This window comes from Eurosta solidaginis, chromosome 5 (genome assembly GCF_040869045.1).
Source record: "Eurosta solidaginis isolate ZX-2024a chromosome 5, ASM4086904v1, whole genome shotgun sequence".
Classification (NCBI taxonomy): domain Eukaryota; kingdom Metazoa; phylum Arthropoda; class Insecta; order Diptera; family Tephritidae; genus Eurosta; species Eurosta solidaginis.
This window is the reverse complement of record NC_090323.1, coordinates 207,613,808-207,640,335: the sequence shown is the minus strand read 5'-3', so window position 1 is coordinate 207,640,335 and position 26,528 is coordinate 207,613,808. Positions and strand designations below refer to the sequence as shown.

At 36.1% G+C, this 26,528-nt stretch overlaps 2 protein-coding genes across 2 annotated transcripts in view; both read left to right on the top strand.

Annotated features, from left to right (window-relative positions):
• GC (gamma-glutamyl carboxylase) overlaps positions 1-25,212 on the top strand; it is a 33,580-nt gene extending 8,368 nt beyond the window's left edge. The window contains exons 2-6 of the mRNA XM_067756522.1: positions 20,908-21,177; positions 21,259-21,580; positions 21,648-21,994; positions 22,058-23,061; positions 24,840-25,212. Of these exons, the coding sequence (XP_067612623.1) occupies positions 20,913-21,177; positions 21,259-21,580; positions 21,648-21,994; positions 22,058-23,061; positions 24,840-25,034 (2,133 nt within the window). The 5' untranslated portion in view covers positions 20,908-20,912 and the 3' untranslated portion in view covers positions 25,035-25,212. The remainder of the gene's footprint in view (positions 1-20,907; positions 21,178-21,258; positions 21,581-21,647; positions 21,995-22,057; positions 23,062-24,839) is intronic.
• On the top strand, positions 5,617-6,950 carry LOC137252310 (uncharacterized). The gene has a single exon (XM_067787817.1). It carries the CDS (start codon positions 6,022-6,024, stop codon positions 6,688-6,690), a length of 669 nt encoding a protein of 222 aa, XP_067643918.1. The 5' UTR covers positions 5,617-6,021; the 3' UTR covers positions 6,691-6,950.
• Positions 25,213-26,528: the final 1,316 nt, after the last annotated feature.

The following is a 26,528-nucleotide window of genomic DNA, read 5'->3' as shown; positions in this document are numbered from 1 at the left end:
TTATTCCTTTTCGAATTATGTAATTTTTTCCATTTTTCTAATTTTTCGATATCGAAAAAGTGGGCGTGGTTATCGTCCGATTTCGCTCATCTATTCTGGGTCCAGATAAGCCCGTATACCAAATTTCGTGAAGATATATCAATATTTGCTCAAGTTATCGTATTAACGGACGAACAGATGGACGGGCATGACTTAATAAATTTTTTTTTCGATACTGATGATTTTGATATACGGAAGTCTATATCTATCTCGATACCTTTATACATGTACAATCAACCGTTATACAATCAAAGTTTTAATACCCTGTGTACAAGTATAGCTGGGTATAAAAAAGGGCGTGAATACGAAGTACTCATAAAGCTCAGTGTGTTAATATACAGGTGTACCAATATTTTTAAGGTAACTAGAGGTCGCCCAGGGCCTGAATTAAAAACCACAACTGATGTAACTTTACCAGTAACAAATAGTTTCGGGCTTTTGAGAAGAGCTTCGTGGGCTACTAATCGGTAACAATCATACCGACATGTCATTGTTTTATTATCGGTTTATTATTGATATCGAATTATTGTAGTCGATTTGTTATCAGCTTGTCATCGGCTTTTATCCACTTTTTATCGAAGGGTTTTCTATGACGTTTTCTAAGACCTAGCTTAATTTCTGCCTCGATATCTGGCAACTTTGCCGCCTCTTTTAGCTGGAGCCTTAACCTCAGGAACGCAGGACACGACCACTGAACGTGCTCAGCCATTTCATCCTGCAGCTCGCACTTCTTAGCTTATAAGCATATGACACCGGAAGGCAGTGTCCAGTTAATATGCTCTCCGTGAGCCTTAAGTTTTGTCACTTTAGAGATATGGGCCACTTTGTAAGTCCAACTTCGTAGGATTTGCATATGATCTTTGAAATTTTTTTTCGCTTAATTTAACTTAATTTCAGTTCATTTTATTTTATTTCATTTAAGTTTACTTTATTTAAATTTTTTTTTATTCTGTTTTATTTTATTTTATTGTATTTTATTTAATTTAATTTGATTTTATTTTATTATTTAATTTTATTTTATTTCTTTTATTTATTCTATATTATTTTTTTTTTTTTGTTCTATTTTAAATTATTTTATTTATTTCTTTGTTTACATTTTATGATTTCACATAAATCTAACCAAATAATGTACAGAGATGTTACAACCAACAAAAGGCAAATTTTTAACTTAACCCCGAATACCTAACCAAGTGCTTTGTTTATGTTAGCACTTTATTTCCAACAAAACAGCAGTGCATGAATTAAAGCGACTGTTTTTAATGGTTGAAAAAAATCGTAACAACAAATAATACATTATAAACAAGTAAGGAAGGCTAAGTTCGGGTGTAACCGAACATAACATACTCAGTTGAGAGCTATGGAGACAAAATAAGGAAAATCAATCTGGGGTAACCCTGGAATGTGGTTGTATAACATGTGTATCAAATGAAAGGTATTAAAGAGTATTTTAAGAGAGAATAGGCCATAGTTCTATGGATGAACGCCATTTAGGGATATCGCCATAAAGGTAGACCAGGGCTGACTCTAGAATTTGTTTGTACGATATGGGTATCAAATGAAAGGTGTTACTGAGCATTTTAAGAGGGAGTGGGCCTTAGGTCTATCGGTGGACGCCTTTTCGAGATGTCCCCATTAAGGTGGACCAGGGGTGATTCTATAATGTGTTTGTACGATATGGGTATCAAATGAAAGCTGTTAATAAGTATTTTGAAAAGGAGTGATCCTTAGTTCCATAGGTGGACGCCGTTTCGAGATATCGCCATAAAGGTGGACCAGGGGTGTCTCTAGAATGTGTTTGTACGATATGGGAATCAAACGAAAGGTGTTACTGAGCATTTTAAGAGGGAGTGGGCATTAGGTCTATAGGTGGACGCCTTTTCGAGATATCGCCATTAGGGTGGGCCAGGGGTGACTCTAGAATGTTTGTACGGTATGGGTATCAAACGAAAGGTGTTACTGAGCATTTTAAGAGGGAGTGGGCATTAGGTCTATAGGTGGACGCCCTTTCGAGATATCGCCATTAGGGTGGGCCAGGGGTGACTCTAGAATGTTTGTACGATATGGGTATCAAACGAAAGGTGTTACTGAGCATTTTAAGAGGGAGTGGGCATTAGGTCTATAGGTGGACGCCTTTTCGAGATATCGCCATTAGGGTGGGCCAGGGGTGACTCTAGAATGTGTTTGTACGATATGGGTATCAAATGAAAGGTGGTAAGGAGTATTTTAAAAGGGAGTAATCCTTAGTTCTATAGGTGGACGCCTTTTCGAGATATCGCCATAAAGGTGGACCAAGGGTGACTCTAGAATGTTTGTACGATATGGGTATCAAACGAAAGGTGTTACTGAGCATTTTAAGAGGGAGTGGGCATTAGGTCTATAGGTGGACGCCTTTTCGAGATATCGCCATTAGGGTGGGCCAGGGTGACTCTAGAATGTGTTTGTACGATATGGGTATCAAATGAAAGGTGGTAATGAGTATTTTAAAAGGGAGTAATCCTTAGTTCTATAGGTGGACGCCTTTTCGAGATGTCGCCATAAAGCTGGACCAAGGGTGACTCTAGAATGTTTGTACGGTATGGGTATCAAACGAAAGGTGTTACTGAGCATTTTAAGAGGGAGTGGGCATTAGGTCTATAGGTGGACGCCTTTTCGAGATATCGCCATTAGGGTGGGCCAGGGTGACTCTAGAATGTGTTTGTACGATATGGGTATCAAATGAAAGGTGGTAATGAGTATTTTAAAAGGGAGTAATCCTTAGTTCTATAGGTGGACGCCTTTTCGAGATATCGCCATTAGGGTGGGCCAGGTGTGACTCTAGAATGTTTGTACGATATGGGTATCAAACGAAAGGTGTTACTGAGCATTTTAAGAGGGAGTGGGCATTAGGTCTATAGGTGGACGCCTTTTCGAGATATCGCCATTAGGGTGGGACAGGGGTGACTCTAGAATGTTTGTACGATATGGGTATCAAACGAAAGGTGTTACTGAGCATTTTAAGAGGGAGTGTACATTAGGTCTATAGGTGGACACCTTTTCGAGATATCGCCATTAGGGTGGGCCAGGGGTGACTCTAGAATGTTTGTACGATACGGGTATCAAACGAAAGGTGTTACTGAGCATTTTAAGAGGGAGTGGACATTAGGTCTATAGGTGGACGCCTTTTCGAGATATCGCCATTAGGGTGGGCCAGGGTGACTCTAGAATGTGTTTGTACGATATGGGTATCAAATGAAAGGTGGTAATGAGTATTTTAAAAGGGAGTAATCCTTAGTTCTATAGGTGGACGCCTTTTCGAAATATCGCCATTAGGACGGGCCAGGTGTGACTCTAGAATGTTTGTACGATATGGGTATCAAACGAAAGCTGTTACTGAGCATTTTAAGAGGGAGTGGGCATTAGGTCTATAGGTGGACGCCTTTTCGAGATATTGCCATTAGGGTGGGCCAGGGGTGACTCTAGAATGTTTGTACGATATGGGTATCAAACGAAAGGTGTTACTGAGCATTTTAAGAGGGAGTGGACACTAGGTCTATAGGTGGACGCCTTTTCGAGATATCGCCATTAGGGTGGGCCAGGGGTTACTCTAGAATGTTTGTACGATATGGGTATCAAACGAAAGGTGTTACTAGCATTTTAAGAGAGAGGGGGCATTAGTTCTATAGGTGGACGCCTTTTCGAGATATCGCCATTAGGGTGGGACAGGGGTGACTCTGGTATGTTTTTGTACGATATGGATATCAAATTAAAGGTATTAATGAGGGTTTTAAAAGCGAGTGGCCCTTAGATGTATATGTGAAGGCGTTCTCGTGATATCCACCAAAATGTGGACCAGGTGATCCAGAAAATCATCTGTCGGGTACTGCTAATTTATTTATATATGCAATACCACTAACAGTATTCCTGCCAAGATTCCAAGGGCTGTTGATTTCGCCTTGTAGAACTTTTTCATTTTCTTCTACTTAATATGGTAGGTGTCACACCCATTTTACAAAGATTTTTCCAAAGTTATATTTTGCGTCAACAAACCAATCCAGTTACCATGTTTCATCCCTTTTTTCGTATTTGGTATAGAATTATGGCATTTTTTTCATTTTTCGTAATTTTCGATATCGATAAAGTGGGCGTGGTTATGGTCAGATTTCGCCCATTTTTTATACCAAGAAAAAGTGAGCTCAGGTAAGTACGTGGGCTAAGTTTAGTAAAGATATATCGGATTTTGCTCAAGTTATTGTGTTAATGGCCGAGCGGAAGGACAGACGGTGGACTGTGTATAAAAACTGGTCGTGGCTTCCACCGATTTCGCCCATTTTCACAGAGAACAGTTACCGTCATAGAATCTATGCTCCTACCAAATTTGAGAAGGATTGGTAAATTTTTGTTCGACTTATGGCAATAAAAGTATTCTAGACAAACTAAATGAAAATGGGCGGAGCCACGCCCATTTTGAAATTTTCTTTTATTTTTGTATTTTGTTGCATCATATCATTACTGGAGTTGAATTTTGACTTAATTTACTTATATACAGTAAAGATATTAAATTTTTTGTTAAAATTTGAATTTAAAAAAAATTTTTTTTAAAAAGTGGGCGTGTTCTTAATCCAATTTTGCTAATTTTTATTTAGCACATATAGAGTAATAGTAGTAACGTTCCTGCCAAATTTCATCATGATATCTTCAACGACTGCCAAATTACAGCTTGCAAAACTTTTAAATTACCTTCTTGTAAAAGTGGGCGGGGCCACGCCCATTGTCCAAAATCTTACTAATTTTCTATTCTGCGTCATAACGTCAACCCATCTACCAAGTTTCGTCGCTTTATCTGTCTTTTGTAATGAGTTATCGCACTTTTTCGGTTTTTCGAAATTTTCGATATCGAAAGTGGGCGTGGTTATAGTCCGATATCGTTCATTTTAAATAGCGATCTGAGATGAGTGCTCAGGAACCTACGTACCAACTTTCATCAAGATACCTCAAAATTTACTCAAGTTATCGTGTTAACGGACGGACGGACGGACGGACGGACGGACGGACGGACGGACATGGCTCAATCAAATTTTTTTTCGATCCTGATTATTTTGATATATGGAAGTCTATATCTATCTCGATTCCTTTATATATGTACAACCAACCGTTATCCAATCAAACTTAATATACTCTGTGAGCTCTGCTCAACTGAGTATAAAAACAGTATGTTATTGTGTTTGTGTGTGTCAAGCTCGCGTCACACTTTTCTTGTGAAAAGGATCTGTCTTCAAGCATGTCCAAATTCGCTGAACATACTTCAAAAGGATGACTGGGTAGGTATATATATAAAAATAAAGCCGGTGGTATGTGTGCATTATGACGTTGAAGTGGTTAATGGCAAAAAGGGACAAAGCGACACATACACAAAAGAGTATGAAATGCATGCTGACAACTATTTTGTGGATAAAAATTTTAGTATAGGTGCGCTTGGTTGTTTGATATTTTTGTAAGGGCATATGTGTGTATGTATGTATGCATATGTGTGTTTTTAGAAAATTTAATCGAAAAGCCGACAAGGAGCAATTTCGCTGTAGCCAACACCAGACAGTTGAACAGTAACTCTCGGAGCATACACAACAAATACCGGCTTGGGCGAAACCGGCACACATAAACACACACCTTCTCACGTACTTCAGCAAATTTTCTTCTCCACTACACCTAATTAATTCCATTCTAACGTTGTTCAGTGAGACAGTTCAGCGCAAGAGAATTGATTTTATAAATAAAATTCATTTTATAACCTTTCAATAGGTTTTGGTGGATAATTTTTAGCGTTTATAGAATTTTGCTTATATTATACCGACAGAAAAATTTACAAGTAAAAAAGAAAAGTTTTTAAAAGTACGAGTTAGCAACAAAATTAACTAACATCGTCGCAAGGCATCAGCCATCGTATTTAAACGAATCGCATTTACATAGTACGAACGAAACAAAAATCGTAACGAAAACTTCATCAAAATGGCCGAAAATTGTGCAAAGTGCAAAAAATCAATTGCCAAAGAAGGTATTATCATATGCAATTCTGAAGATTGTTTGAAAAAATTTCATCGCACCTGCGTTAATATCGAGGATTCATTATATGATGCCATACAAAAGAATCCATTGATTACATTTAGTTGCGAAGAATGTAAAAATCAATCATCCAAGGCGCTGGCCGCCAAATTGCAGACAATGGAGGAAAAATTGAATAAAGTCTATAATGGTGTCAATCAAATATCGACACGTATGTATCAGCAATATTTTCAATTCGGCAATGCAAATAACGTCGACCCGAAGAAACAACAAACGAATAATCTAATCGTTGTTGGTAACAATTGCAATTCGGATCGTTTGCAAGTTGTCTGCGATTATGGGCGTTGGGTGCAAGTGGGTAAATTTGCTACCTCCACCAGTGAGGATGACATTATCGAACATTTAGCTGAAGAATTGAAAATCAATAAAAATTTGGTTAAATGCACAAAATTGGTTAAGAATGATGCCAATTTATCACAATTGTCCTATTGTAAATTTAAAATCTCAATACCCGATTATCGTTTCAACGAGCTTTTCAATGAGAATATTTGGCCAAGCGGTGTTATGGTAAGCCCATTCACACCGCGTTCACAATTAAATCAGAACCGTATATAAGGCAAAGCCATTGAGGGGCGGGGGGTGGATGAGAGCGCTAATCGCAAGCGAGTGAGTAATACCAAAAAGAAGAAGCGAAAACGAACAACAAAGGAGGGCGAAGAGGTAGAAGAGGATGAAAAAGAAAGGGATGAGAACGTTGGTGTTGAGGGTGGCGCAGCCGGTGAGAATGGTAAGCAAGTGCGAAGAAATTCACAGCAAAAACATGAACAACAAAAACCGGCTGCTGAGACAGAAAATGCGTGTGGTAATGCAATGGCGCAAAATAAAAATACTACAAATAATAGACGACCGGTCGATCCCGAGAATATGAAAACAGCAGAGGAAGTTGCAAAACCGCAGCGGAATAAGAAAAATGATGAAGCACACACAAACATAAAGGAAACAACAGAGAAAGCACGAGTTTGTCAAAATAAAGCGACTGCAGAAGTTGAAGAAGAAACAGCTGCTGATATGCCGGAAAAGGAAACTAATACAGAGACAGATGTCGATGAATTAGACGAAGACGATGATGAAGAGGAAACAGAAGAAGGTGATGAGCAGTAAGTAGTAGGCGAGGCAGCGAATTAGTCTTAAAGCACGACAGGTGATCGAATGGGCTTTTGTTAGTTCGTGCTTGCGTGCATGTTTGTATTTGTGGGTATTACAATAGCTTAAAGAGGAAGGCAAGCGATAGCGCAACGAGTGCATATACAGTGCTTTTCATAGTTATAAAGCAGCGATATATTGACAGGTTCTGATTGCAGAAGCTTGCGTATTGAATAAATTTGTGTTCTGTTTCTTGTTTTTAATACAAAAACAACTATTTGAATACATATTTAAATTTTGTGTAAACTTTGAAAAAGAAATTAAATTGTTTCTTTCCAAATCTTTTCCAAAATTCAACAAAACTCAGTAAATGTTGGAAATTTTGATGGAACTTAATAAAGCATAATCGGCTTAATTAAAAATATTTAACATAGTTTGAAAACAATTTTATGTTATTATTATTAAACTTTTTCAATTTTATTTACGAAGAGTTTTTAAAATTTTTAAATATTTGAAATTCAATACCTTCTAAAATATCTTTTTGGAATACAAATTTGTAGCAAGACTTTAAATATGACGTTTAAAATCCCTATATGATTTTTTTTTTTAATTTGAGACAAACTCAAATTTTTCGGAACTAAATTTGTTTATGCATTTAAAGAATACGAAAATAATTTGAAATTTAAACAAAAAATTTAATTGATAAAACTTGTCAATCAGAACTGATAACATGCAATAAAAATGAAAAGCGCTGTATGGCAATCGAAAAGGAGAGCAATTCAATGGCGAACGAATGTTAAAAAAAAGTATGGGTCATAAATATGTGACTAACGGTAATATATACGATTTTGAAAAAATAATGATTTAAAAGTTTAAAACTAATATTTATGTAAAATGAAAATATGTACGATTTTAAAAAATCGAAAAGTTTAAAAATGTATGTAGTAAAAAAACTTATGTTGGAAAAATTTTAAATTGCCTATGGGGCAGTAAATTAAGTAAGCACAAAGAAATAAAGGCTTTGCTTAAACTTTTCTTAATAAACAAAATTTCACGTTTTAGTATGTGAAACTTTTAAATTACAATGAATGCATTAAAAATAATTAGAAAAACAAAACGAAGTTCTCAAAATCAAATTTTTTAACAACATACCAGCATGAAAAAGCATAAGTTAAAAAAAATTATAAAACAAACTTTATTAACAACTTTAAAATGCATTTCATGTAATTTTGAACTGTAATTGGAAAATTAATTCAAATGAAAAATTTTAAACCCAAAGCTAAAATTATGCAAAAATGCAAATATGATGACCATAATGAATTATGTAGTAATTTTATTCAAAAAAAAAACCCGATTTGTTGTACTTACAATGTGTACCAAACAAACTGAAAATATATCTATATTCAAAAATATTTAAAAAACGTACGTAAAGAAATATGATACCACGAAAACCAAAAACAAACCCAAAAAAAAAACATTAAAAATAGCTAAAAAAAAAATGTATCTATTTGAAAACAAAAAAAAAAATATTCCATTCTAATACATTGAATACACAACAAAAAGAAAAAATAAAATTTATTCCAACGATATGTAGCTAAATATGTATTGTATAACAAAGCTGTTTTAATTGTGTTTTTTTTTTTTCAAATTTAAATCAACCCAAAATAAATGTTTTCTTTCAGTGTATTATATTAACTGTCAATTTGGTACTAAGTTTTTTGCATATTTTCATTGTTCAAAATTTTTCTAATAATTATGTCATATAGATCAAAGAAGTGTAAATGATTTTTTGAAATTAAAGAATTAATTTAAAAAATATATATATTTTTATTTAAATATTAAAAAAATGATGTGTTGAGTGTTCAATTCGTAGAAAAAAAATTACAATATGCTCATTTCGAAAACGCAACTTTTCAAGGAGGATATTCCAAACGCTATTTTGAGCATTTTTGATTCACAAGTTCGGTTTCAAGTCACATAGCTGATCATGGTGATTCGACTATTTGATCGCTTTTTGGCATCTTATATGTTAAAGAATCAATTTTTTATGAAATTTAATTTTAGAAGCCATTTTTCTTAAAGTTTGAGAATATTTAAATCACTTAAAATTCGCCCAACGTATCGTTTCCCGAACACAATTTGTCACTCTCAACAGAAGCCAACGCATCACGCAACAGTTACGTGTTCGAAACGCGCGCAATCGCGCGAATTTACTGGTAGTTGTTAGCTGGTGGAAAAGGGGCTGAATTCAATGCGACAAGAAAAAACATTTAACTAGTGCTGGCTTATAGAATGTAGATAGAGTTTTTGAAGCTCATTCCAAAGATCCTTAAAGAGTCGTTAGTTCAAATTAAGCAAAGGGGTTTTCTTAATTTCAAATATTTTACTTAATTAAATTTGATTTGCTCACATAAATTTTCATAAAAAATTTAAAGTTTTAAGAAAACATTTTGTTTTACTGCATTCCTTACATATTACAAGAGATGACTCAGGCTTAATTAGGGGTAAAAATTCCATACCAGGAGTCTTACTCTAATCTCTATTTTATAATATAGGTCTGCGCACAAATTCCAACTTTCCACTAAGTAAAAGTGTAGGAGTTTGGCTGTTTTCCCTTTTGACCATATGGTACCAAATTTTGCATAGTTTTCTGCGCACTTGATACTGTTTGAATAGGGGTTTTCAGTTTGGTCGTTGAGCAAACTTGTGGTAACACTATGGACTCCTTCAGTCTATGTGAGGTACGCACGCACCAGCCAGTTCAACCTAACCTAGTCATAATCTAACCTAAACCACTACGTATTTCAGTCATAGTCGTTTGCAATGTGTTCTTCACTCTTCAAAAATTAAAAAAAAAATAATTTTTGTTTATTTTTTGCATTACATAAGAATTTTGCAAACTTCTAACTTTTTGTTTTTTATACAGCATATATTCCCAGTAATGTATTATTTCAATTATATATATATATACAATTTTAAATTTTTATTAAACTTTATTCTAAAAATTAAATATATGCAATCATAATTATTTAAATATATACATACAGTAAAACATTTAAACAAATAACTGCAAAATTTCTAGATAAGCGGTTAAAAATTTAACAACAATAAGAATTCATAGCAAAAAAAAACGTAGGGTAAAATGTGCTTAACTGTAAAAGCAAATGCAAATAATGCAAATTAGAAATATTTTATTTCAATTTCAAACTTGAACATATTAACAAAATTACGCAAAAATACTACAATACGATTTGTTTCAATTAAAAATGCAATAAATTATTAAAACATTAGTTAAACTAACTAAATATTTGATAACAAATATTGTATGCGAGTATACCCTGCAAATCGTATTTTCGAACTTCTATGTCTATTCGTATTCATTTGGGTTCTTTATTCGGTCATAGGCCGGAGAATTCGAATGGATTTTAAATTGTTGAAATAACAAAAAATGCGAGTAGCTACAACAACAAGATTATTATAATAATAAAGTAAAAATAAAATTTTTGGCGAATTTTCGAAAATAGTATTAGCACCAAGTTCGATTTCGAATTTACTTGTTTTAGGGCCGTTTTCACCGTCTGCAGTTAAGTTCGATTTTACCTGGAGGATACCAACGTTATTCGTATTTTCGATTAAATCGACAAGATTAAAGATTTTGTAGAACGAATCGCAATGAAAATTTCAAATAACTTCTAGATAATAGAAGCGGCCCTAAGGCGATAACTTTTAAATTTTTCAAATTTTCGACGCAGATTCATATAAAATATTTTCATAACAATTCAATTATGTTTTTTTTTTAATCCTTTAGCTAGCAGCTGTCATTAGAACAGGTATGACAATATTTCGAAATAAATCGATAACAATTCGAGTAATTTGAAACATCGTTATTGTAAATGGGAGTACGGCCTATCTTAAATTTTGTTTAATATGAGCCAATTTCGAACTAAATTGAAAATATTTCGATGGATACTGTTAAGAGTATTCAACAACTTTTATGAATTGAATGGGTAAAGTTTCAATAAATCTAAACGATTTTAAACTATTAAAGAAGATTTTCGAGATGATGTTTGTCGGTATAGTTGAAATAATTTAAAAATTTTTTGAGTATTTCGATTTATTCAAAGCGTTTATAATTGTTCAGCAAAATTTCAGTTCTTTTAGAATCAAACGGAGATATTTTGAAATTTTCAAAGTCAACTGATAATATCTTGACTTATTTAGAAATAAATCGAAACTCTTGAATTTTTTCGTAAAATCGATAATAAATGCAATGACCGAAAGAAGTGTCAGGGTGAATTGTTGCTAACGGAATATAACAAACACATTTTCGAACCAAGTCGGTAAGTTAGTGTAACCCGATAACATTTCGATCAATTCAAGGTCGATTAATCTACATAAAATCTAAGCATGTACGAACACGTATGAATTTGAAAAATTCGAAGTTAATGAATGATACGATGATACTTCAAACTACTCGAAACATTGACATTAGGCGCTCGAAAAGTGAAATCGAGAACTTTTGGATTAATCGAGACAATTTTCGGAACAGTATTTTTATTTTTCCATAGAATGTTTCGAAGTAGTCAATTTTCAGTAAATCTTAAAGATTTTTGAAGTAGTTCGATTAGCTTTCGACTTTTTTTTAAACAGATTTCCAAATTTACAATGCTTCGCATATTTTCGAAAAACGTGATGAGCAGGGTATATAATCGTAATTAGATGCATACACACATACATAAATAAAGTACGCAATATAACAAAAATTGTACTTGTAGTAGTTTTCTAAAGCATTTCTCAAAAGCTTATCTAAGACATTTTAGAAAATTTTTAAAATATGATATGAAATTAATGGAAAATTATTGTAACCAATAAAAAATTTAAACAAGCACCGCAATTTTTTGCATAAATACATGAGTATATATATATGTAAATATTTTAAATATGTACATAATTACCCACATATGTATGTATAAATATATGTATGTAATTATGCACATATGTACCATATATTTATATGTATATATATATATATATATATATACCCGCACATGTATGCATTGCTTCCATTATTTCTGGAATGCATTGCCGCATTTTTTTCTCTTAAGAAATGCAAATTGTCGGTATTTTATATTATTCTAATAAAATGTGTGTAACAACATTAAGTGTAACAACAACCACACTGATGGCGTTTTCTTTTCTTACCCTCATGTTGCACTCTTTTAAGTTCTAACTTTTGAACAAAGTCACCTGGCGCTCTGCAATATGGCTGAATTTGTAGGTAAGGGGTATACTTTTCTTATTCAGTAAGAAACATTTGGTGAAAGAAACATTTATTACAAAAGAGCTGAAAATAACCAACAGGGTGACATTATTTTCAGAAAAGAAAACGCCATAAGATGAAGAAGATCAATTGTCGCCTGAGCATAATGTATGTAGGACTGAGAAATATGCATACTTTTGTACATTTGTACTGCTTATGCTATTTCGGCACTAAATATATTAAAAAAAAGAATATTTTCTTACAAATAAAAGCAGAAAATTTTAATAGAAAATATTCGCAATTGAGCAATGAAGTTCATTTTTATAGTAAAAAAAAGAAAAAAAGACAAAAAAAAAGTATATAATAATGGTAGTTATTTATTCAAAGTGTATTTAGTATACAATATGCATGCATGTATTTATGTCGAATTTTTAAATAAATTCACAAAAAAACAAGAAAATGTATTTTCATTTTGATTAATGCAAGAACTGGCAACTTTCTTTTTATTCTCCTCTTTTTTCCTTTACTTTTCTGACTTTTTTATTTCCTCTTTTTATACCTTTCAGAAAAATGAAATGGTGTATTAAGTTTGTCACGAATCTCAAAATTGTAAGTACTTAAAGGAAAATAGATAGACCCACCATTAAGTATACCGAAATGATCAGGATGAAGAGCTGAGTTGATTTAGCCATGTCCCTTTTTCCGTCTGTCTGTTTGTATGCAATCCAATCCCTCAATTTTTGAGATATCTTGATAAAATTTGTTGAGCGGGTATATTTATGTGTCCGATTGGACATTTGTCGGAACCGGCTGGATCGGACCATTATAGCATACATCCCCCATACAACCGATTTTTCAGATAAGGGAATTTTTGTCACATCTTCCTCAATTTATCAGATTGAAGCTTCAAACATCACCATTCGTATATTGCATATATCGTTGTCTAAAAAAATTGATAAAATCGGTCGTCTATATAGCATATATGTATCCCCCACAACCGATTGTTCAGATAAGAAGTTTTTCGTAATTAATGCCCCATTTTAACAGCTAGAGGCTTCAAATTTCACCGAATGCTTACGTATAGAGCATTCATTGTTATCTGAAAAATTTATATAGATCGGTGGTATGTACATACATCTGTTCACCATATATTTCATATCTTATACAACCGATTATTTGGATATTACGAAAGGTATGAAGTCTTGGGCAGAGCCGAAGACAGTCCCGTCCTTACTTGTTTCTTATCACATTCCTTTCGATTTTCCTTTTCCAATGTGAAGATATATCGAATTTTACTTTTTTCGCACATTGCTAGTAATGCTTAGTTGCTTAGTAGAAGAGTAGCAAAATAGTACCAAAAATTTTCCCTACCTACTAATTTAAAATTCATGGCCGGATTATGAGGGCCTTAAAATTTTTGTTGTTTGAAGGAGCTTTACAAGACCAAAGTCGTGAAAAATCATTATAATAAAAAAATAGCATCGGCTGCATCTGCAAGGATAAAAAAATAAATAACAAGTAAGGAAGGCTAAGTTCGGGTGTAAGGGAACATTACATACTCAGCTGAGAGCTTTGCAGACAAAAAAGGAAAATCGCCAAGTAGGAAAGTGAACCTAGGGTAACCCTGGAATGTGTTTGTATGACATGCGTATGAAATGGAAGGTATTAAATAGTATTTTAAGAGGGAGTGGGCCATAGTTTTATAGGTGGACGCCTTTTAGAGATATCGCCATAAAGGTGGTACAGGGATGACTCTAGAATGTGTTTGTACGATATGGGTATCAAATTAAAGGCATTAATGATGGTTTTAAAAGGGAGTGGCCCTTAGGGTTATATGTGAAGGCGTTTTCGAGATATCGACCAAAATGTGGACCAGGGTGACCCACAACATCATCTGTCGAGTACCGTTAATTTATTTATATATGTAATACCACGAACAGTATTCCTGCCAAGATTCCAAATGCTTTTGATTTCGCCCTGCAGAACTTTTCCATTTTCTACTACTTAATATGGTAGGTGTCACACCATTTTACAAAGTTTTTTCTAAACATATATTTTGCGTCAATAAACCAATCCAATTACCATGCTTCATCCCTTCTTTCATATTTGATATAGACTTATGGCATTTTTTTCATTTTTCGTAATTTTCGATATCGCAAAAGTGGGCGTGGTCATAGTCGGATTTAGGCCATATTATATACCAAGATAAAGCGAGTTCAGATAAGTACATGAACTAAGTTTAGTAAGGATATATCGATTTTTGCTCAAGTAATCGGGTTAACGGCCGAGCGGAAGGACAGAAAACAGTTACCGTCATAGAATCTATGCCCCCAACAAATTTCACAAGGATTGGTAAATTTTTGTTCGACTTATGGCATTAAAAGTATTCTAGACAAATTAAATGAAAAAGGGCGGAGCCACGCCCATTTTAAAATTTTCTTTTATTTTTGTCTTTTGTTGCACTATATCATTACTGGGGTTGAATGTTGACATAATTTAATTATATCCTGTAAAGATGTTAAGTTTTTTGTTAAAATTTTACTTAAAATTTTTTTTTTTTTTAAGTGGGCGTGTTCGTCACCCGATTTTGCCCATTTTTATTCAGCACACATATAGTAATAGGGGTAACGTTCCTGTCAAATTTCATCATGATATTTTCAACGACTGCCAAATTACAGCTTGGAAAACTTTTAAATTACCTTCTTTTAAAAGTGGGCGGTGCGATACCCATTGTCCAAAATTTTACCAATTTTCTATTCTGCGTCATAAGGTCAACCCACCTACCAAGTTTCATCGCTTTATCCGTCTTTGGTAATGAATTATCGCACCTTTTCGGTTTTTCGAAATTTTCGATATCGAAAAAGTGGGTGTGGTTATGGTCCGATTTCGTTCATTTTAAATAGCGATCTGAGATGAGTGTCCAGGAACCTACATACCAAATTTCATCAAGATACCTCAATATTTACTCAAGTTATCGTGTTAGCGAACGGACGGACGGATATGGCTCAATCAAATTGTTATACTCAGTTGAGCAAAGCTCACAGAGTATATTAACTTTGATTGGATAACGATTGGTTGTACAGGTATAAAGGAATCGAGATAGATATAGACTTCCATATATCAAAATCATCAGTATCGAAAAAAAAATCGATTGAGCCATGTCCGTCCGTCCGTCTGTCCGTTAACTCGATAACTTGAGTAAATTTTGAGGTATCTTGATGAAATTTGGTATGTAGGTTCGTGGGCACTCATCTCAGATCGCTATTTAAAATGAACGATATCGGACAATAACCACGCCCACTTTTTCGATATCGAAAATTTCGAAAAATCGAAAAAGTGCGATAATTCATTATCAAATACGGATTAAGCGATGAAACTTGGTAAGTTAGTTGAACTTATGACGTAGAATAGAAAAATGGTAAAATTTGGGACAATGGGCGTGGCACCGCCCACTTTTAAAAGAAGGTAATTTAGAAGTTTTGCAAGCTGTTATTCGGCAATCGTTGAAGATATCATGATGAAATTTGGCAGGAACGTTACTCTTATTACTATATGTCTGCTTACTAAAAATTAGCAAAAGCGGAGAACGACCACGCCCACTTTTAAAAAAAAATTTTTTTAAATTCGAATTTTAAAAGAAAAGTTAATATCTTTAGAGTATATAAGCAAATTATGCCAACATTCAACTCCAGTAATGATATGGTGTAACAAAATACAAAAATAAAAGAAAATTTCAAAATGGGCGTGGCTCCGCCCTTTTTCATTTAATTTGTCTAGGATACTTTTAATGTCATAAGTCGAACAAAAATTTACCAATCCTTGTGAAATTTGGTAGAAACTTAGATTCTAGGACGATAACTGTTTTCTGTGAAAAAGGGCGAAATCGGTTGAAGCCGCGCCCAGTTTTTATACACAGTCGACCGTCTGTCCTTCCGCTCGGCCTTTAACACGATAACTTGGGCAAAAATCGATATATCTTTACTAAACTCAGTTCACGTACTTATCTGAACTCACTTTGTATTGGTGTAAAAAATGGCTGAAATCCGACTATGACCACGCCCACTTTTTCGATATCGAAAATTACGAAAATTGAAAAAAATGCCATAATTATATACCAAATACGAAAAAAGAGAGGAAACATGGTAATTGTATTGGTCTATTGACGCAAAATAAAAAAAAAAATAAATGTAAGGCGCGATAACCTCCGAAGAGATCTAAGGCCGAGCTTCTCTTCCAAGTTGCGTCGTGCTCTTCTTGATTTTCCCTACAAATTGGCCGGATGGGACCTACATGTTTTATGCCGACTCCGAACGGCATCTGCAAGGCAGATGAGTTTTCACTGAGAGCTTTTCATGGCAGAAATACACCCGGAGTGCTTGCCAAACACTGCCGAGGGGCGACCCCGCTTAGAAAAATTTTCTTCTAATTTAAAAACCTTATTTCTAAAATTTTGATGTTGCTTTGCCCGGGGTTCGAACCCAGGGCATACGGTGTGGTAGGCGGAGCACGCTACCATCACACCACGGTGGCCGCCAATATGGACGCAAAATATAACTTTAGAAAAAAACTTGGTAAAATGGGTGTGACACCTACCATATTAAGTAGAAGAAAATGAAAAAGTTTTGCAGGGCGAAATCAAAAGCCCTTGGAATCTTGGAAGGAATACTGTTCGTGGTATTACATATATAAATAAATTAGCGGTACCCGACAGATGAAGTTCTGGATCACCCTGGTCCACATTTTGGTCGATATCTCGAAAACGCCTTCACATATACAACTAAGGGCCACTCCCTTTTAAAACCCTCATTAATACCTTTAATTTGATACCCATATCATACAAACACATTCTAGTCACCCCTGGTCCACGTTTATGGCGATATCTCGAAAAGGCGTCCACATATAGAACTAAGGCCCACTCCTTTTTAAAATACTCATTAACACCTTTCATTTGATACCCATATCGTACAAAAAAATTCTAGAGTCACCCCTGGCCCACCTTTATGGCGATATCTCGAAAAGGCATCCACCTATGGAACTAAGGCCCACGCCCTTTTAAAATACTCATTAACACCTTTCATTTGATACCCATATCGTACAAACAAATTTTAGAGTCACCCCTGGTCCACCTTTATGGCGATATCTCGAAAAGGCGTCCACCTATAGAACTAAGGCCCACGCTCTTTTAAAATACTCATTAACACCTTACAACTAAGGGCCACTCCCTTTTAAAACCCTCATTAATACCTTTAATTTGATACCCATATCATACAAACACATTCTAGAGTCACCCCTGGTCCACGTTTATGGCGATATCTCGAAAAGGCGTCCACATATAGAACTAAGGCCCACTCCTTTTTAAAATACGCATTAACACCTTTCATTTTATACCCATATCGTACAAAAAAATTCTAGAATCACCCCTGGCCACCTTTATGGCGATATCTCGAAAACGCCTTCACATTTACAACTAAGGGCCACTCCCTTTTAAAACCCTCATTAATACCTTTAATTTGATACCCATATCATACAAACACATTCTAGAGTCACCCCTGGTCCACGTTTATGGCGATATCTCGAAAAGGCGTCCACATATAGAACTAAGGCCCACTCCTTTTTAAAATACTCATTAACACCTTTCATTTGATACCCATATCGTACAAAAAAATTCTAGAGTCACCCCTGGCCCACCTTTATGGCGATATCTCGAAAAGGCATCCACCTATGGAACTAAGGCCCACTCCCTTTTAAAATACTCATTAACACCTTTCATTTGAAACCCATATCGTACAAACGAATTCTAGAGTCACCCCTGGTCCACCTTTATGGCGATATCTCGAAAAGGCGTCCACCTATAGAACTAAGGCCCACGCCCTTTTAAAATACTAATTAACACCTTACAACTAAGGGCCACTCCCTTTTAAAACCCTCATTAATAGCTTTAATTTGATACCCATATCATACAAACACATTCTAGAGTCACCCCTGGTCCACGTTTATGGCGATATCTCGAAAAGGCGTCCACATATAGAACTAAGGCCCACTCCTTTTTAAAATACTCATTAACACCCTTCATTTGATACCCATATCGTACAAAAAAATTCTAGAATCACCCCTGGCCCACCTTTATGGCGATATCTCGAAAAGGCATCCACCTATGGAACTAAGGCCCACTCCCTTTTAAAATACTCATTAACACCTTTCATTTGATACCCATATCGTACAAACAAATTCTAGAGTCACCCCTGGTCCACCCTTATGGCGATATCTCGAAAAGGCGTCCACCTATAGAACTAGGGCCCACGTCCTTTTAAAATACTCATTAACACCTTTCATTTGATACCCATATTGTACAAACGCATTCTAGAGTCAACCCTGGTCCACTTTTATAACGATATTCCGAAAAGGCGTCCACCTATAGAACTAAGGCCCACTCCCTTTTAAAATACTCATTAACACCTTTCATTTGATACACATGTTATACAAACACATTCCAGGGTTACCCTCGGTTCATTTTCCTACATGGTTATTTTCCCTTATGTTGCCACCATAGCTCTCAACTGAGTATGTAATGTTCGGTTACACCCGAACTTAACCTTCCTTACTTGTTTTTCGATACTGATGATTTTGATATATGGAAGTCTATATCTATCTCGATTCCTTTATACCTGTACAACCAACCGTTATACAATCAAAGTTAATATACTCTGTGTACAAAGCACGCTGAAATCGCATTGATACCCATGGAATCTGGATGTTGGAGGGATAATGGAATGGGCACACATATGTATTTAACGTTCTTCCGGCGGGAACAATTAGTTCCGAAATAGATTGTTATCCTCGCAAACTGAGGTTTGGGAGCAGCTTTAATACTATCATTCGAAATAAGAAATATAGAAAGAGAAGCACGATCGCATTTGATAATGGCATATATGTAACTCTTCACTGACGGATCCATCATGGGCTAATTTTTGGGGACTACTCAGAGTAGTGAGTTTCCTTGCGATTTGCCAAGCCTGAAAATCACTAAAGGAGTATAACCCAACCGGAATGGTAGCTTCTTTGACATCCAGGAAGAAACATAAGCGTTAACTGAGCCAAATTCTAGCCCAAAGTCAGTAGGTAGATATATTCACCATCTGGTCTCCGGGCCATAGATCTAGAGCTGCCATTTATAGATTTACAGCGGTTTGAACCAGCTATTGGGCAATAGGCAGGCATGCGGAAAAGATCGTTCTCCACTCCACCACTGCTGAAGCTGTAAGGATATAGTTTCTTGGGAGATTGTTGGGCATTTTCTGTGTAAATGCATAGATCTAGCTGAAACACGGCCAAGATCCTATGAATGACTCTTTTCGGAAAACCTGGCTAAGTGAAAGAAAAAAGGGATTAGAAATATTCTTGATTTTACCAACAACTCTGGCTGATTATTGTGCATACGTGGTCTAACATTCAAGTTTAGTTTTAGGCATCAATAACACCTACAACCTATCTCTACCAGCTTAGTGCTTTAGAATGGGAAAGCTTCTAACACTAAGGCGAAACCTGACATTATCACCGACTAAATCATCGGCGACGCTCATTACCACTTACAAACCAATTGGCCAGCCGATTGCATGCTACGCGTCCCCGATATGATCGCCAAGCCTAAACACTACTCACTGGAAGAAGCTACAGGCCTGCCAAAATACCGCCGTCGGAACCGCCACGGGCTGTCTTCTTATGTCCCCAGACCACCATGTACATAATGAAGCGAGAATACTCCCCATTAGGGAGAGAAATGAAATGCTAACCAAACAGTTTCTGTTGAATACCCAGAAACCTGGGCATCCCAACAGACATTTGATTGATGAGCCTACACCGCCCAGGGGCTTAAAGGGTCATCTCCGTAAGAATTATGACGAAATACGGCACCTGAGAACACAGCCGTATAGCTAAAAAAACATGAGCAGGTTCTCAGTGAAATCCATAAACAGGCGTCGGACCTCTATGCCAGAAATTGCCCGGTGAATCCTGTACTCTAAGAACAATACCCAAAGCTAGCAGAGGAGGAACGCACTCTCCCTAGGGAAACGCGCGTTACTCTAGCTCAACTTCGATTTGGATACTGTAACAGGTTAAACTCTTACCTAACCAGAATCAACCCCGACATACAAAACATATGTCCTGCTTGTAATGTGTCCGCACATGATACCAGCCATCTCTTTAACTGTATTGTGGAACCAACGCCTCTAACACCGCTCACATTATGGTCCACGCCTGTTGAAACAGCAAGTTCCCTTGGACTCCCTTTAGAGGACATTGATGACAATTTGTGATCGGTCGCACCTATTGTATGGGGCAAAGCACTGCTGCAACAATAACAACAACGTAGAACGAAATGTGTGGCAATGTTAAAATTTTATTTTTCCTTTTATGTGAATATTTTTTAGAAAGTATGTCTGCAGAAAAACGATCATCAGTCGATGATTCATCAGCCGAGCCAACGGAAAACTCAGAAATCAAATCGGATTACAATAACAGCGACGATGGCACTAATGAAGACAACACTTTCTACCATAGCGGGAATTGCGCATTTCGCAATGCGTTTGCTTCATGCACCGGTTACACATTGGAGAACTTTACAACTTATACAAATTTCACAAATTGGCTACACCGACCGGTAGATGGTGCAGCGCTCGGCGTATTTCGTATGTTATATGGTAAGAGCAGAAAGATGTCTCTATATCACCAGCGAAATATTTGAAGGGCTCTTAGCTAAACACAGATCTTTTCTCCAACAGGTTTGGCGATGTGCATCGATATAGCGGAGGAACGTGGTGGTGGTCAGATGGATTTACGCTTCGGCGAGCCACAACATTGTCATTTTCCGCTCTTCAATGGCATTAGCGCTGTCTCCTTCCCTGTGATGGGCTGCATTTATTTGGTGATGTGGTTAGGCGCAATCGGTATTATGTTGGGGTATCGTTATCGACTCAGCTGCCTTGCTTATATAATACCATATTGGTATATATTCTTGTTGGACAAACCGGCGTGGAATAATCATAGCTATTTGTTTGGCTTAGTTGGCGCAATACTTCTGTTTACGGATGCTAATCGCTATTGGTAAGTAAGTAAAAGTTTGTAGAAAAACTTAACTGCAAAAGTTTACGCTAACAACCCTTTTTTATAGTGCTTTGGACAAATACTTTCAACCAAGCATGCCAGAGACCGTGCCCTACTGGAACTATTTTCTTATCAAATTCCAATTCTTTATACTTTATATGTATGCGGGTCTGAAAAAGCTCACAGCGGAATGGCTCTCGGGTTATGCTATGTCGAGTCTGAGTCAACATTGGATCTTCACGCCTTTTCGCTCACTATTATCGACTGATTTAACGGATCTCTTAATAGTGCATTGGTTCACGGCGATCTTCGATTTCTCTATTGCCTTCTTTATGACTTGGGAAGCGACGAGATTGCTGGTCACACCCTTTATGCTTAGTTTCCACTTGATAAACTCACGCTTGTTTGTTATAGGTGCTGTCGCTTAACTTGGACTTGAAAAAATAATATTCCAATAAAAAAACTCTTTTCTCACAGGCATGTTTCCATGGGTCTGCTTAGCTGAGGTACCACTATTTTTTGGATTCAGCTGGCCGCGAAGATTAAGTCTTAAACGCGTACTAAAAAGTTGTAGCAGCGCTAATAAGACTGCAGAGCATACGCGAATTGCATCCTTAAATAAAGCGAGCTCACAAGTATGTCGCAAGGTGGACCCATGCCTCGTGAATCGAGACACGAACTGTGGCAACTTTAAAACTTATTTGGGCTCTAAACTTCAAACCGCGCTCATCTTGTTATACTGTGCGCTCCAACTCTTTCTACCGTATTCGCATTTCATTACGCAAGGTTATAATAATTGGACTGAAGGTCTCTATGGCTATTCGTGGAACATGATGGTACACACATACGATACCGTATTGACATCGATAAAGCTTGTCGACAATGGTAACGGTAAAATACACTACCTAAATCCCTATGCCTTCACTGAATATGATCGTTGGACAAAACATGCCGATATGGCTTATCAATATGCCAAATGCATTGAGAAAAATGTACGCGCAGATTATGCGCGTAATACAAAGACGAGTCCATTAAGTTCGACGAATATTTCGTTATATTTTGATATTTGGTGTTCGATGAATGGACGTTTTCAACAACGTGTCTTCGATCCGCGTGTGGATCTCTTGCGTGCAAATTGGTCACCCTTCACGCGCACCGCTTGGTCGTTGCCATTGTTGAACGACTTCAATTATATGCGTCCAAAGTTGAGAACGATGACAAATGAGGTTCTTTCGTGGAGTAATTATTCAGACGTGATTTTTGTAGCAGATTTTCCAGGTCTCACATTGGATAATTTCATCTCACCGGATTTGACGAATGTTACGTTAACAATTTTAGCCGGTAATGTACGCTACAAAAGTGATGATGAAGATGAATCTTATTTTTTGACAGCGGGTAAGAGCTTTGTCTTGAAAAGCGGTGAGACTCATCATATAACAACTATCGGTCAGAAGCCATCTTCCTATTTGTACACGTTTATGGTGAGTATAGCGGTAATTAAAACTTGTATTTTATAGGAAATAAAAATCTAACAGTCTCGTTTGCGGTTCACTGAGTTGAGTTAGTAGGTTTGAGCTTGATTGTAGTTCCTACTCGGGCGCCATTTATGACGTGAGTTTTGTCGAATTCTGAGGTAGCTCCTAGTCAATCCAAGATCAAGTAGAGGTCCCACAAACCATCACTGAACAACAACACAGTATTTTAGTACGGCCTCGCCAGTTTTTTCCGCAGTAGACATAAAACCTTCAAAATAATGCAAGTACTATGTAATAGTAAGAAGTGTAAGTTATCCTGATAGCAAAACATATAATCGATGCATCTTCTAACAAACCGGAAACGTATATTCACGAAGATAGATGCACACCGCCATGATAATAATTCTTTCTCTAAGAATTCCTTGAGTGGAACTTCAGCACTCCTTCGAAGTAAGTTATACTGCTTGGTCTATCATAAAGGTAATGGAGGTTAACAGACATATATTTGGTGCGATCGAGAGTGGTCTGGGAGTACCTGATCATTCTTGGGATTGCTTCGGACTGCCATAAGATTAGGATTTCCTGGAGGCTGGGCCGTAGCAGTATAACGGGAAACTCTCAAGTGGGTATCTTAGGCTGCGATGTTCGATTCTAAGCATCGAAACGACTCCGTCACATTTCCTGTAGTATCGGCGAGAACGCAAGAGTGTTAGTTGATGGCTGAAAGGAATGACGCCCGATAATTGTACTAGAAATGATGGCTGCTGGTAGAAAATATGGAGCAAAAAGCCGAACTAGTATTAGAATTCAACAAGCTTTACGCAGGCAAGGCGTCCCAAAACAGTACGATTCCTATCGATAAGTATTCCGCAAAAGTTTGTTTCATTATTTTGCGGTATGCTATGCCTGTACCAAATTCCAATTTTAAAAAACATTCGCTCATCTGACCAAAGAAGTTTTTGTATGCTATTAACAAGCTTTTCACCTTCGCATTTGCACAGCTTGGTCGGTCGTCATTTTCCTGCGCTCAAGGTCTTGTATTCAAGCCATTCGGTCATATGTTTCTTTCTTCTAAGTATGCTTAGTCTTCTATAGACGACTTTTCTCTTCCTGTCCTAGGCGGCCCTACATTTCACACCGTACCAGTTGTTTTTCCAGCTCGCAGCTCTTTGGTATCCGCAACGGTGTTACGCAATAAGTGAGAAATATGCTTCTACAACTTTACGACAGCGCTCTATTCTTTGATCATTTTCTTCGCTGCATAGAGAAGTGAGCGCGTTTTTGCTGTCACAATCTTTCGAGACAAGTACGCAAATTTAAGGTCCTGTGCCTGTCGTTGTAGTTCAGGCTAATCGACTGAAAGTATTATTTTGAAAAAAAAAACCGGCGCATCCTCGCTTTAAGGATGAGGAAGAGATGAAGTTGACTTCTGTTGGTGATTTAAATTAGCTAGTTATTTCGAAAAAAAATAGTTACCAATTCCTAGGATTGGACCAAAGACTAGCAAAAAATCTCTAATTCGTTAGGTCGATCATGATACATCGTGATCCTTTGGCTAATTTCGACCTAACTTAAAGGACCTTCAAAGTCAGACTTGTCCTATGCTGATTACCTAACAGATATAAAAAGGGGCTATTTTAGAAAAAATCGGTCTAGATTAGTATGACCTTTCATAAGAATGAGTCCGTCTAGAATATATTCAAAAACTTTTGATATAACCCTGAAGAATTTTTTTGAAAAACAATCCTTTTCTCAAAATATTGAACCTTTTTTTTTTGTTTCAGAATAAAACAATGATCGATAACGAGCTACTCGTGGATGCTTATGAAGACAAACAATCCAGACCACTTTTACCAATTTGGGATGAGTTTACAGCACGGATTAAAAATTATAAACAATTTCTCAAACATATGGCCAATTGTGTATTATTTTTGTTGTATGATGTCCCAATACCAATGAATTTACGGGAACGCAACTAAAGGTTTCCTAAACAACAACTTTCTCAAGTATAGTTTGGACCGTTAACAAAAAATTTAAAAGTTGAATACTGATTTAAAAAAAAAAAGTTTTAACAAAGAGCATCTTTTACCTAAAAATGTTCAAATTGTGTGATAAATGGATAATAAAGTTATTGAATTGTATACAATTTTAAATAAAATTAAATAAATAAATATGTATGTAAGTAAATACATATGTTGACATTGATCAGTAGATTAGTGAACTTGTTAAGGGGTGGTTCCAAAAACTCGTGATAAGCCGTACAGGCTACAAAATCAACACTTCGAGGCAGAAACTCTGTTGTTAAGGATACCGTGGATTAGAGATTCTCTCTTGTGCACTCAGTAATAACTGATATCCACAGACCCGAAAGTTCGAGCAATGAGGTGGTCTTATCTAGCTAATACAACAAATATCCTATCAAGTCAAGTTGTACGGCCTAAAACACGGTATAAGGTTCCAAAGAATTTCGAGAATTCTCAGCGTTCATACTGCTAAATGAGATTCGCAAAATTTTTCCTATTTCCCATATACATATGTCTCCTATCGAGTGAAGTTTGCTTCTCCCTCGGACTGTAAATTTTCAATGAGCAGTAGTATTGAAATGTACCACTGATGCCTGGAGAACACTAATTAACCAAATATGTATATGGATATTGTGGCGAATATTAGCATTTCTAACATCACTATGCTGTTAGTAAATAAACACAACGATAGTAAGCCATTTACACACATACATAGAAGGCAACGAAGAATATTCCACACACATAACCAGCAGCTTGAAACGAAGAGATTATATCACATACACATATGTAGTCATCAGCTAAGAGCGCAAGCTGTTACTCACACATACACACGCATATAGCTGAGAAGAAAAACATAAACTACAGATATATATGTATATAGCTGAATAACCAAGTATGTTGTTGTTGTTATGTCATAACCAAGTATGAGATACAACTGTTCCAGAAGGCATGTTCGTGAAAAGTTTAGACCTTAGAAAAAAAGGTGAACGAGGCTAACTGAGAGTATAAAAGCAGCGCGGTGCATGCGATAATCAATCAGTTTGATTTTAACACGCTTTAGTGAGGTACACAATAATTGTAAAGTACTACTCCCAAAGTAGTTTAAATAAAGAACGTTTGTTAAACCTACTGAATATTTGAGTTGTTTATTCATCAGTTCAGAGATTCGAACGATAACAGAAGCTGCAAAATAATCAGGAATTTCCCAAAATACAATATTATGGAACGCGTGAAACCTGATACTTTTATAATTCTTAAAAAAAATCTTTTGGAAGCAACTAATTACAAAATAACGGAATAAATCGGTCATTAGAAACCCGATATCGCCTCGTAGGGTAGGGTTCGAGCCTCCCTGCCACTGAACAGTATCAAAAGTAGGATAATCGTACACGTGTAAAATTTAATCAAAAAGTGACTCACGTTTACATTGGTATCTTAGTTAACTCAAGT

Excerpts from the sequence above, each read along its gene's own strand:
- LOC137252310 (XM_067787817.1), top strand. The coding sequence starts at position 6,022 with ATGGCCGAAAATTGTGCAAAGTGCAAAAAATCAATTGCCAAAGAAGGT.